The sequence below is a fragment of the Oncorhynchus clarkii genome, chromosome 30 (genome assembly GCF_045791955.1).
Source record: "Oncorhynchus clarkii lewisi isolate Uvic-CL-2024 chromosome 30, UVic_Ocla_1.0, whole genome shotgun sequence".
NCBI lineage: Eukaryota > Metazoa > Chordata > Actinopteri > Salmoniformes > Salmonidae > Oncorhynchus > Oncorhynchus clarkii.
In genome coordinates this window covers 22,490,046-22,502,700 of record NC_092176.1, presented here as the reverse complement: position 1 = coordinate 22,502,700, position 12,655 = coordinate 22,490,046, and the positions used below count along the sequence as shown (strand labels likewise).

General features: G+C 47.8%; 1 protein-coding gene across 4 annotated transcripts; it reads right to left on the bottom strand.

Moving 5' to 3' along the window:
- Window positions 1-2,651: 2,651 nt before the first annotated feature.
- On the bottom strand, window positions 2,652-11,879 carry LOC139390060 (repulsive guidance molecule B-like). 4 transcript variants are annotated; one of them, XR_011629456.1, is made up of 4 exons: window positions 11,148-11,879; window positions 6,271-6,788; window positions 3,140-4,211; window positions 2,652-3,097 (listed from the first exon to the last, which is right to left on the bottom strand). XR_011629456.1 is itself a non-coding variant. In XM_071137178.1 (3 exons), the coding sequence occupies exons 1-3, from the start codon at window positions 11,266-11,268 to the stop codon at window positions 3,477-3,479; spliced, it is 1,374 nt and encodes a 457-aa protein (XP_070993279.1). In that variant the 5' UTR covers window positions 11,269-11,879; the 3' UTR covers window positions 2,652-3,476. The 4 variants fall into 4 exon arrangements, 2 of the variants coding, with proteins under 2 accessions (XP_070993279.1, XP_070993280.1); XR_011629457.1 differs by having other exon boundaries at window positions 2,652-3,083; XM_071137178.1 differs by having other exon boundaries at window positions 2,652-4,211.
- Window positions 11,880-12,655: the final 776 nt, after the last annotated feature.

The following is a 12,655-nucleotide window of genomic DNA, read 5'->3' as shown; positions in this document are numbered from 1 at the left end:
CTGTACGTGTTTGTCTTTGAAAGCAAACTGAACACTCATAAAAAGAGAAAACCACGACATAGAAAAGCTGAGAGTCAAAGCTGTTTGGTAAATGGATTGTTACCACCAGCTGAAATTTGTGGAAGTAAAAATAAACGTAGTCAGAGCATAGTCATTACACCAGTGTGAACAAACAGGGAATATGTTCATAAAGAGTTGCTGAGGGTGACTGACTTTTCAGTCCTCAGACGACAAGCCAGGTAAACACACGCAAACTTGTGCACAAGCACACACACACACACACACACACACACACAAAACACACACACACAAAACACAGACATACAAAACACACACACACACACACAAACACACACACACACACACACACACACACACACACACACACACACTGTATTTGCAGAAATACTGTAAAATGTAAATGATAACCAAACATGAAATGGTAATGGTGTGTGAAACTGTTCTTAAACTGCTACTATGGTACCATACAGAATACATTCAACAGAAAAATGTATTTACAATAGAACAGAGGCTAAATCAACTCAACTGCCTTTGGAATGGCGGCTCACTGTGTTAGTGAGCTGGTTAATTGTCTCAAATGGCTCCCTATCCCTATATAATGCACTACATTTGACCATGCCCTATTCCCTATATAATACACTACATTTGACCATGCCCTATTCCCTATATAATGCACTACATTTGACCAGAGCCCTATGTTTCCCTATGTCCCTCTGGTGAAAAGTGCATATTGAGGAAATCAGGAGTCATTTGAGATTTGCACTGTGAGTGAAGAAAATGGCAGATGAAATCCACATCTTGGGCTGTTGGTGGGTGGGGGGTGGGAAGTGTCATGTAGGGGGAAAGGTTGAGGGGGTGGGGTAGAGAGGGTAGAGGGGGGGTGGGGTAGAGAGGAGAGAGGGGAAAGGTTGAGGGGGTGGGGTAGAGAGGGTAGAGAGGGGGTGGGGTAGAGAGGGGGATGGGGTAGAGAGGAGAGAGGGGAAAGGTTGAGGAGGTGGGGTAGAGAGGGTAGAGGGGGGGTGGGGTAGAGAGGGGGATGGGGTAGAGAGGAGAGAGGGGAAAGGTTGAGGGGGTGGGGTAGAGAGGGTAGAGGGGGGGTGGGGCAGAGAGGGTAGAGGGGGGGTGGGGCAGAGAGGGGAGAGGTTGAGGGAGTGGGGTAGAGAGGGTAGAGGGGGGTGGGGTAGAGAGGGGGGTGGGGTAGAGAGGGGGGTGGGGTAGAGAGGAGAGAGGGGAAAGGTTGGGGGGGTGGGGTGGGGTAGAGAGGGGGGTAGGGTAGAGAGGAGAGAGGGGAAAGGTTGAGGGGGTGGGGTGGAGAGGAGGGGTGGGGTAGAGAGGGGAGAGGGGAAAGTTTGAGGGGTTGGGGTAGAGAGGGTAGAGAGGGGGGTGAGGTAGAGAGGAGAGAGGGGAAAGGTTGAGGGGGTGGGGTAGAGAGGGGAGAGGGGGGGTGGGGTAGAGAGGGGAGGGGGGGATGGGGTAGAGAGGGGAGAGGTTGAGGGAGTGGGGTAGAGAGGGTAGAGGGGGGTGGGGTAGAGAGGGGGGTGGGGTAGAGAGGGGGGTGGGGTAGAGAGGAGAGAGGGGAAAGGTTGGGGGGGTGGGGTGGGGTAGAGAGGGGGGTAGGGTAGAGAGGAGAGAGGGGAAAGGTTGAGGGGGTGGGGTAGAGAGGGGAGAGGGGGGGTGGGGTAGAGAGGGGGGTGGGGTAGAGAGGAGAGAGGGGAAAGGTTGAGGGGGTGGGGTAGAGAGGGGAGAGGGGGGTGGGGTAGAGAGGAGAGAGGGGAAAGGTTGAGGGGGTGGGGTAGAGAGGGGAGAGGGGGGTGGGGTAGAGAGGGGGGTAGGGTAGAGAGGAGAGAGGGGAAAGGTTGAGGGGGTGGGGTAGAGAGGGGAGGGGGGTGGGGTAGAGAGGGGGGTGGGGTAGAGAGGAGAGAGGGGAAAGGTTGAGGGGGTGGGGTAGAGAGGGTAGAGGGGGGTGGGGTAGAGAGGGGGATGGGGTAGAGAGGAGAGAGGGGAAAGGTTGAGGGGGTGGGGTAGAGAGGGTAGAGGGGGGATGGGGTAGAGAGGAGAGAGGGGAAAGGTTGAGGGGGTGGGGTGGAGAGGAGGGGTGGGGTAGAGAGGGGAGAGGGGAAAGTTTGAGGGGTTGGGGTAGAGAGGGTAGAGAGGGGGGTGAGGTAGAGAGGGGAAAGGTTGAGGGGGTGGGGTAGAGAGGGGAGAGGGGGGGTGGGGTAGAGAGGGGAGGGGGGGATGGGGTAGAGAGGGGAGAGGTTGAGGGAGTGGGGTAGAGAGGGTAGAGGGGGGGTGGGGTAGAGAGGGGGGTGGGGTAGAGAGGGGGGTGGGGTAGAGAGGAGAGAGGGGAAAGGTTGGGGGGGTGGGGTGGGGTAGAGAGGGGGGTAGGGTAGAGAGGAGAGAGGGGAAAGGTTGAGGGGGTGGGGTAGAGAGGGGAGAGGGGGGGGTGGGGTAGAGAGGGGGGTGGGGTAGAGAGGAGAGAGGGGAAAGGTTGAGGGGGTGGGGTAGAGAGGGGAGAGGGGGGTGGGGTAGAGAGGAGAGAGGGGAGAGGGGAAAGGTTGAGGGGGTGGGGTAGAGAGGGTAGAGGGGGGGTGGGGTAGAGAGGGGGTGGGGTAGAGAGGAGAGAGGGGAAAGGTTGAGGGGGTGGGGTAGAGAGGGGGAACACTGGTGTGGATTTAGCAACAAAAAATAAATAAAGTGCTTCTGTTAAATCAACTTCCTGTCTGAGGTATAAAAAAAACTATCACAACAAAATCAAGCCAAAATAACAACAAAAACTCGACGCCATTCAGAGTTCCTGGATACAATACTCACACACACTATTTACAGTCTGGGGTGTGTTTCTACAATATACACACAAGTTGGGAGTGTTTATTGGGGTCTTCCTTTATGTGTTATCCTCACATATAGATGGGTCATAATCTCCACAAGGCTTGCTCACATATAGATAGGTCATAATCTCCACAAGGTTTGCTAGATCCCACATAGCAGAGTTGGGAATAGTCCAAGAGTGTCATGGAATCTGTTCAGAATCCACCTGTGGGCTTGGACCTGTGGGCTTGGACCTGTGGGCTTGGACCTGTGGGCTTGGACTTGTGGGCTTGGACCTGTGGGCTTGGACCTGTGGGCTTGCAGCTCATTTGTGGCAGTAATATGCCTTGGGGTGTTCAGTCAAGAAGAAGAAAAGGGTAAATCTCCCGAGGGGCTCTGGTTAGAAGTTTCTCCTAGACACAGATCTAGGATCAGCTTAGGTCACCCTCCCCAATCATAACCATTAGAGCGAAAAACACAATACTGAACTTAGATCTGCATCAAGAGGGAACTTTATCCTACAGCTCAGCTAGGACCTCTATATTAACACACACACACACATACACAAACACACACACACATACAAATACACAAACACACACACACACATACAAATACACAAACACACACTCACGCTATACCAGTGCCTATCCGAGCGCACAGAGCGTAAGCAGTAGGAGCCATGTGATAGGCTGAGAGGTGTGGGCTGAGCTGGGTGGGTAGATCGTCCAGCGCTCGCGGTGGGGGTGGAGACTCTCCATGTCCTTCAGGGCGCTGAACGCCGCTGCCGTGAAGTTAGCGTCCCCGGTGGTCAGGAGGTCAAACACACACGAGTGGAAATAAATATCCTGCACCTCAAGCTGCTCCCTGCAGCGTGCCCGCGCACCCTCCATACTGAACCCATGGGGGGCGCTGTAGGGAGCCGTGTGGGAGTGTGTGTGTGAGGACTGGCCCTGGCCGTGTGGCTGTTGGAGATGTAAGCCCAGGGCTGGATGTGGTAGAGGGAGGGGCAGGTGACCCCCCCGGTCGATGCGTTCCGAGGTGGGACATCCATTCAGGCAGAGCTGCAGGTCCTGCGTAGCGTCGTAGGCATGAGCCATCTCCTCCGGGATGCGCACCGCCAGGGTCAGGTAGCGCCCCAGCTGCCGTACGATAACCGTCACGCCGATGTAGCTGGCATGCAGCTCCACGTGGCGACCGGGGCTATGCTCCGAGATCCACAGCGCCTTCCCGGTAGAGTCACCGTTATTCCCGTTAACGTTGTGGTCAGGGGCCCCACTGCTCACGGTACCGTCTACGAAGGCAGCGGGCAGGTCATCTGTTACTGCCTGGTAAACACGCTGCTCTGTACACTCCTCAAAGGGCTTGAATATGACGGTGATCTGTGGACACACAAACGTCATCAAGTGACCAGGCACACAATAACTTTGATCTTTGTACGAAACAGGTTAAAACAGGTTTGCCAGACACTTTATAATATCTTATGAAGTTTATCTTGCAATCCAAACACAGCAAGGATACTGGCCTCCCGACTTGTTTAATTCTAACTCACCATTCTAGGCAGCAAAGAGAACACTGACTGCACACTGACATTCAATACTAATGTGGCAAAAAAATGATGTGAACCTTTTGGAATCCGGCGTTGTTGTGCGAATCAATTCATAAACCATGTGCCATGGAATGGGTACATCGAAAATCTCTTCCCAACTATTTAACCATTTATATGGCACAGCTGTCAGTGTTTTGGTCCTTACATGAAATTGGTTAATGTTTTTATTTATTACACTTTTCTTCGATCATTTATGTTCTTTAATACAGGGCCGACATACCAGTTCCTTACTTTTTCCCCTTCTACTTTTTTCCCCTTCTATATGGCCTCTTCCATTTTTGTGGTAATGCTGCAATTAGTTGGTTGTAATTTTGGGTAGAGCAGACATTTCCATATGTCTGTGTTAGCTGCATGTGTGACATAACTCCACCAGTCCTATTTATCATATCATTCACTAAAATTATACCTTTTATAAACATTTCTTCCCCCAATTTTTTTATTTTTATCAATTAGTATATTTGAGTTTAACCACAATATTTGTTGTATTATTTGTTCTGTCTTTTCAGGTGGATTAAACTGAAATTGTAACCAACTTTCTAAGGCTTGTTTAAAAAAGAACGATATTTGAGATGATTTCCTTTTCAAACAACCGAAAGTGAGCAGGTGTAATCTGAATAAAGGGGAAAAGGCCCTTCTTGAACATAGATCAGACATTCTTACAAATTTACTAGAGAACCAGTTTGGATTTAAGTGGCAAGGTGTTAGCCAGGTCCTTCTATCTACAAGGCTGTGGCCATAGCCACACAGTCATAGGGTTAGCATTAGCATGAATGACTGCTTTGTCCAGTTGTCAGAGATGAGGTCTGGACAGCCATTAGGCCTGTTGCAGGCACAGTCACACATCAATGGGTCTGTGTGTGTGTGTGTGTGTGTCTGTGTGCTAATAATTCTGACTAATAGCGAGCCCTGACACAGGGTCAGAGCAGCAGCAGTATAACTATCACCTGGATGGGTGGGGGGGGACTGCATGGTCGCCTGGCCACCACAGAGATGCCTTTGTGAGGCACAAAACGGATTTACTGACGTCTAAAAACACTCTCAGCCTGTGTGTGTGTGTGTGTGTGTGTGTGTGTGTGTGTGTGTGTGTATTTAGTCATTTATGGTATGGTGCCCTTCACTCTCGACAGTAACCTGCTTCAGGCCATATGTGTGTGAAAGTTCTTGAGCCCACTGCTGACAGCTCCAACAACCTGGGGTACACACACACACACACACACACACACACACACACACACAGTGGTTTCTTTCACACGCCGATCATTCCAGGGTATTAGGGGTCATGCTATAAGCAGCTATTAGTAAAGTTAGGATTTTAACACCACGTTAGTCACGTGTTGGTCACAAGACTCAACTGTTTGCTCTGCTCTTCTCGCACCTGTGAGTGAGACTGTGTGTGTGTGTGTTTTCTGCCTCAATGAGAACAGCTCTGGCTTCAGCTGCACAGCTCTTCATACCAAACAGCTTGTTTATTCTGTACCCCAAACTCAACCTCTTTTCTTCTGTCCCAGCCTTCACTCTATCCTACATCCTCACAACATTGCTGCTTCAGTGGAGAGCTGGGTCAGAACACCCATCTATGAGAGGTCTTACAGAGGGAATCCCTCCGTCCTCTAGAGTAGGGTCTGTTCTGTGTGTTTCATACCTTTACTCTACTACAAGATGGAACATGCTCCACATAATACTTTTAGTACATGTATTTTTGTTTTATATTCAAACAAAACAATCTTCCTGTATCTCTAAGTGTATTGCTTTCTACTTTGTGGACGGTCACCCTTTCTGAAGTATGTAGGAAGGAGTTTTTATATATACATACAGTAATGATCTCCCCTCACCTTATTGGTCGCCGTGGCGCTGGATCCCGTTACCACTGGAACGTTGGTCACCTGCACAGACAAGTAGTCGTTGTCAATAAGCGGCCACGCCCCCTCCACCTTGCAGGTCTGGAAGCTGTCCTTAAACGTCCGCAGGTGGGGGTCCCCGAACAGCCCGCAGAACAGGTACCCTGGCGGCGTGTGAGTGTGTGTGTGAGGGTGTGTGTGAGCATGCTGGGTGCGGCTGTGGTAGTTGCAGGGCTCTAATTGCATCTCGGGGTGTGTGGAGGAGGTGGGCCCGTCACGGGAGCAGTTTCTCTGGGTCATGAGGTCGGAGATGCCCAGGACAGCAGAGTGGAAGACCAGGTTGCCCCTACAGGACTTGGCTGTCCTCTGGGTGCAGGCGCTGTAGGACCTCAGAGCCTTACAGAATTCTACATCAAAGCCATCCAGCGCTGGGATCAGGTGAGACGTCTGGGACACAAAGTCTGTGGTGCACTTCTGGATACGACACTGAGGGGTGGCCACCTGGCAATGACCTGGAGAAACACACACATACTAACTGTCAGTACTATAGTACAACTACAAGAGTATTACAGTTCTAGTATGACAGCACTAATACAATACCAGAGCCCTGGCAGGGTAGCAATACCATATCTATTGACAGGCTATTAATGTCATATAGAATATCCATGTTCATTCGTGGTACCAAAGACAGATAGAGAACATTTGGTACAGATGATATGTGGCTATAACAGAAAGTCATAGTCATTGTTATGACATGCATTAAATCTTCACAGAAGCTCTCGTTTTCATACACACACAAGCAAACACACAAACACACACAGAGTCAGGTTGGTTAGGGGTGCGAAGGAGGCTTTGATCTCTATGGCACAAATAAACACACACAACACTACTGGCCTGTTCAGATTAGACCAATAAAGCAGAGAAAGAACAGGCTACAGTGTGTGTGTGTGTGTGTGTGTGTGTGTGTGTACAGAAACACCACTTTATGACTTTTATAAACCAGAACAAAGAGCAGCGCTGAGAGACTGTCACAGAGACTTGCAGACCTTCCCACAGAGCCAGAGATAAGACTGAGCTAGAGAGTGAAAGAATAACAGATCACACACATCCACATCTGATAACTGTTACATAATATTCTATGCTGCCTGATGAAGCTTGTCATTCTCCAGACTGCCATGTTTATGATATTGCCTCAAGATAATGCCCTCACATGGGAAAGAAAACTCCAGAGTGCATCTTTAAGAGCTCAGAGACACCATCATGAAGAAGTACTAAAAGCTGCGGGTGGCCGCAGACCGCAGTGTGTTAGCCAACTCTATGATCTAGAAGTTCTTCCGAGCTCTCAGTGCCAGGCTGGAGTCTGCAGTGACCTCTGCCCCCGGCCTCTAGCCAATGGAGGAAAAGAAAACACGTTGGAATGATTCACTGATTACATCTATACAGCAGTAAAGGCCATCTAGAGATGGTTCAGCCAGCGATAATGTTTCCCTACGTAGTGCAGCATCTTGGTCAATGTACTGCAGCAGTAGTTCATATAGGCTTGGAAAAGAGAGGCCTGTTAAGGATTAGAGAAGAGGGAGAGAGAGAAAGAAGAGATAAAAGGAGAAGATGCCAGGCCTAATGCATCAGCCACAGTGAGCTCCTATTAGATTAGGCCAGAGGCTCTCTAATGCGTACACACACACACACTTACTTATAACTATCTCTGAGAGAATACTGGCTCTGCTTCCGCTGCCAACAACACACACTGTCAGAGCTCACCTGATTATGGCATGATTTACTAACACACCAGGGGTTGGAATCATTCCGTTCTGAGTAGAACCCCTATTTATTTTGTACCGTTTCAGTGTTCCAACCAGCATTACAAAGTTCTGAACCGTTTCCAACCAAACAAAAGTAACTGTTCATTGTATCCCGGGAAATCAACATAGTTTCTACATTTAGCTCATTCATTTACCACCCACCAATTAGCATGGATAGAGCATCTTGCTATGGAACGGGTAAGCTAGTTGTTTACATGTATGATGGCCAGATAAGTGCAGGCACGAGATGTGATTGAAATTCCACGGGTGGGGAGAGAGCAGGAGAAAGAGGTGGACATGGAGGGGGTTTGTGTTGAAGCACTGAGCATGATGATGGGTAGGAATGTGTTTCGGCTATTACTATCATCATAACTCCCAATCATCTACATAATGATATACACACACCAGGATTATTTTTTGGAACAAAAAATACAATTATTTACTGTTTCTCAAGATTTGTACAGTTCTGATCACTTTCTATGTTCTGTTCTGGTTAAAACCCCTGCAGCAAACACACACACACACACACACACACACACACACACACACACACACACACACACACACACACACAACATTGGCCTATTCACACACACGTCATACAGAACTTATGCTAACAATAGGCCTAGTTCCCATGGTGCATACAGTGGTAACGCAAACACACCCATGGTTATCCTGGTATGAATGCCCTGAACCATAAGATGAAGGGATAACAGAAAGAAGAAGAATGTTTGCATAAAACCAACGCTCTCACTCTCTCAGGACTGTGTGGTGAGAGGGTTGTGAGTGTGCCACCACCGGGCCAACCAGGTGGTGGCAGCAGTGTGCTGAGTATTAGAGGGGGGTTCACAACATAACACGTCCAACTCACACTCCGGATTAGAATCTCCCTTCATTGTGTTAAATACTAAAACTAGTCCTCAACAAACACACACACATGCACGCACGCACACACACGCACACACACACGAGAGTTACTCACAGATACAGTGAACAACTAAAAAGTTAAATTCTCAGGCTGAATCTTGAGATTAAACCTCTATGCCAAACACATGTACTGTACGTCTCCAGTGCTTTCTGATCACACAGGTCTTTCTGATCACACAGGTCTTTGTGCAGTGAGTCTAGTCTGAACATACTGATAACTGTGACTGACTGTGGCACAATACACAGCTGCTCTGGCCTCCGCTTCAGAGACACTCACTTACGTTTCAGTCCCCTCTCTCTCTCTCTTACACACACAGGGCTGAATAACGGTAAATAGTGTGGGCGGCTGGCGGTAATGACGCTGCAATATAATATCAGGATCAGAAGTGATAGATCCCTGGCTGGTCTGGTGCATCCGGTGGTGATGAGCACCATGAGACAGCTGTGGAGCCTTGTTACCAGTAAGCAAGACACACACCACACTATCAACACAATAACACACAGACCAGCTAGCTACACACACCATCAACACACAGACCAGTAAGCAACACACCACACCATCAACACACAGACCAGTAACACACAGTCACAGACCACACACCATCAGCTGAATAACCCACAGACCAAGTTTTGTTACAAGCTAGCTACACACACCAACAACACTATAAAACACACCAAGTCACTGTTTCTTCTCAATAATTGTTGTTTTGTTTTTGTATATATATCCTCGTTGCAACATCTGACATCCCCAATGAGACAGGACATGCTGATAAATTAAAAGTGTGAATCAGTTTAATGGAATTATACTGTCAATGGTGTTTTATGGTGTCATGAACAAACTTACAAAAGTGAAATAGGACCTTCTAAATAGATTAGATGATTTTAAATTGTAATTCTTATTGGCAGGGAGCATCAGAGTGCTTTTCATGCTTCTCAACCAGTCTGTACACAGACAGTGAGTGTCATGTCCAGCTGTCTGGGACCGTGTTAAACGAATTACCTGCTGCACGCACTCACACCACACACACAGTCATTGAGCACGAGTTGCACAGCAGGTCTGGGGGACATCCAGATTGGTGCTGGGCTGTCGCAGTGCCAGCCCAGAACATGGCTCTCTGTATGGGCACAACTGCCAGCTAGCACCGGGTTACTGAGGCCAACCCAGACTCTATATGACGACTTCAAGTAGCCTAGCCTACTAGCACCCAAAGTGCTTTCCTCTGCTATTTAAGTCTATTCTACTTTATTACATCATTTTGATTATATTATATTTCTCTATATCCTAGAGTTTCTGTATGATTGTATTCTGTTATATTCTATTCTAGATTATATAGTTATATGTATTTATATTTTTACCTTTATTGATAAAAGTAATTAAATTAACAACAAATTATTATTTGCACTGTCACAATATGGTTCTGTTCTGTTCTATTCCATTCTATTCTAGAGTCTCCATGTAGTCCTATTATATTCTACTATTTCCTTTGTGTATTAAAAGTACAAGTAAAGCTATAATTTTGTAACATAACTGTACACATTTATAATTTTCATTCCAAATAATATTATTATAAACCTCTATTATTTTAAAAATGTGTCAACAATAATCTGTTAGCCTGTCTGCCGAGGACCTGCCACCAAGATATCTGCATAGCCACTCTTCCCTTTCTCTATCAGCCATTAGCGTCCCACGGCAGAGACGCCGCGGGAGAAACTCTGGAGAGACCTTTTAACTGCTGCGTTACTGCGGTCCGCAGGAGAGAGAAAGAGAGGCACTATCAAACAATAACACGAAGAGGACAGGAGGTCCAATTCCAATACACGCCTATTGGCACAGGCCTATAGGATATACACACTATTAGACTCCCCTCAAACCACATGGAAGACTCATTCCAATCCCACCCCACTATGCACACACTGGTTGAATCAACGTGGTTTGAACCAACGTGGAATAGACGATGAATTGACGTTTATAACCAGTGGGACATTCTAAGTTGTGTCATTATTAACTGGTTATTAATTCTTCATTAGCCTATAACTGTTATGGCACATTCGCAGCGCTCGAGCTGAAGTGAACGGCGTACAGGGTACTAGGTCCCGATTTAGGCTACCGAGAATGAACAACATCCGAAGTAATATAGTTACCACCTCTGTGAGCCCCGTAGCAGAGAGCAAGGAGCAGCACCAGCAACGGCCGCAAGCGGGGCACCCTCGGTGGGGATGCGAGGCGCTCAGCCCCGCGGTAACAACATCCGGTTCTCCCCATCCCCGTCCATACAGGGCCAGGAGGGAAGAGGGGACAGACAGCCACCGGGGAGAGGCGTGAGGGGCGGCGGAGCGGTTTCCGATAAGTCAGGCCTCTGCTCTCTTTCTCCCTCCTTCTGTTCTCCTTCTCCTCCTCGAGTGCGCAGGGGCATTAAAGCGCAGCTGCTCCGCGGAATGCGATCCGTTAGGGCGGTGAAAAGGAAAGGAGAGGAAAAGGGAAAAACTAAGTTGCGATATAAAAATACAAGTCCATCCAGCAACATAAACACTTTCACTCCTTCTTCGTCCCCTGTGACAGTGTGTCTCTAGCAGCTTATTCCGTCCTGACTGAGTTGAGTGTTGTTGTAGCGATCAACCTCGGCTCCCTTGTCGCTGTCTCTCTCTACCTCACCTCAGAATCCTGCCCCTCTCCTCTCTGTTCCTCAGATCTATGGGAGAGACCTATAAGGACACTGCTGACCTGCAAACGTCTAACTAAAATATAAAACTGACCCTTACTTTAACCAAACCCTTAACCCTTACCGTAACCTAATTTTAACCGATTCTGAAATTAAATATCAATTTGCAGGTCAGGAGTGTCCATATAGCATTTTCCCAGATGGATACCACAGATGATCTATTGTTGACCAGATACTCAAGTGGCCACTAACAATGAAAAAAAAATATTTAAAAAGGCAGTCGGGAGGAGGCAAGATCAGTTGGAACCATTCTAGCCAATGAGAGGACAGGTACGCGTGTGAAAACGGGCACGACTCCGATATAAAGTGTTTGTTTTTTAATCAAAGTTGCCGGGATGTCACGTGTTCTACTTATCTCAGTAAACTCGTAATAAGCTAAGTATTACGAAATTTCTATTATTTTAAATAAGCCTCACGTATCAAATAAGCTATTCAAATTTTCGTTAACCCTATTCGACACTCTCATGACCTCCCATACACAAACTCTTCGCTTGGTGAGCGAAAAAATCAAATAAAAATCGCCACCTGCTGGAGAAACAGATTTTTGGCCCACTTATCCCTCTCGAATTGCTTCTTCCTCTGTTTGCTTAGCGAATGAACCACACCATTGGCGCAAAACCTGCCTCTGATAGAACAGGCCCCCCTCCTTGGCTTCCCTGGAGAAAGAGAAAGAGGGAGGGAATGAGAGCGGGAGAAAGAGAAAGAGAGCGAGGAATAAGTGCATGTTATTTTAAAAACATTATGTATTGATGCAATACATTTCCAGAAGTAAGACAAAGACCTAGAGACAAAATTAAGTTTTACAAGCCCTAATGGTAATGAATATGATGACACTATTAAACATGCTCAAACCAATTATTGCCACACACAGGTGTACGATGTCTTTCATCTCCTGACAGGTGAGACAGAGGCATCGTGGGTGTTGGAGTC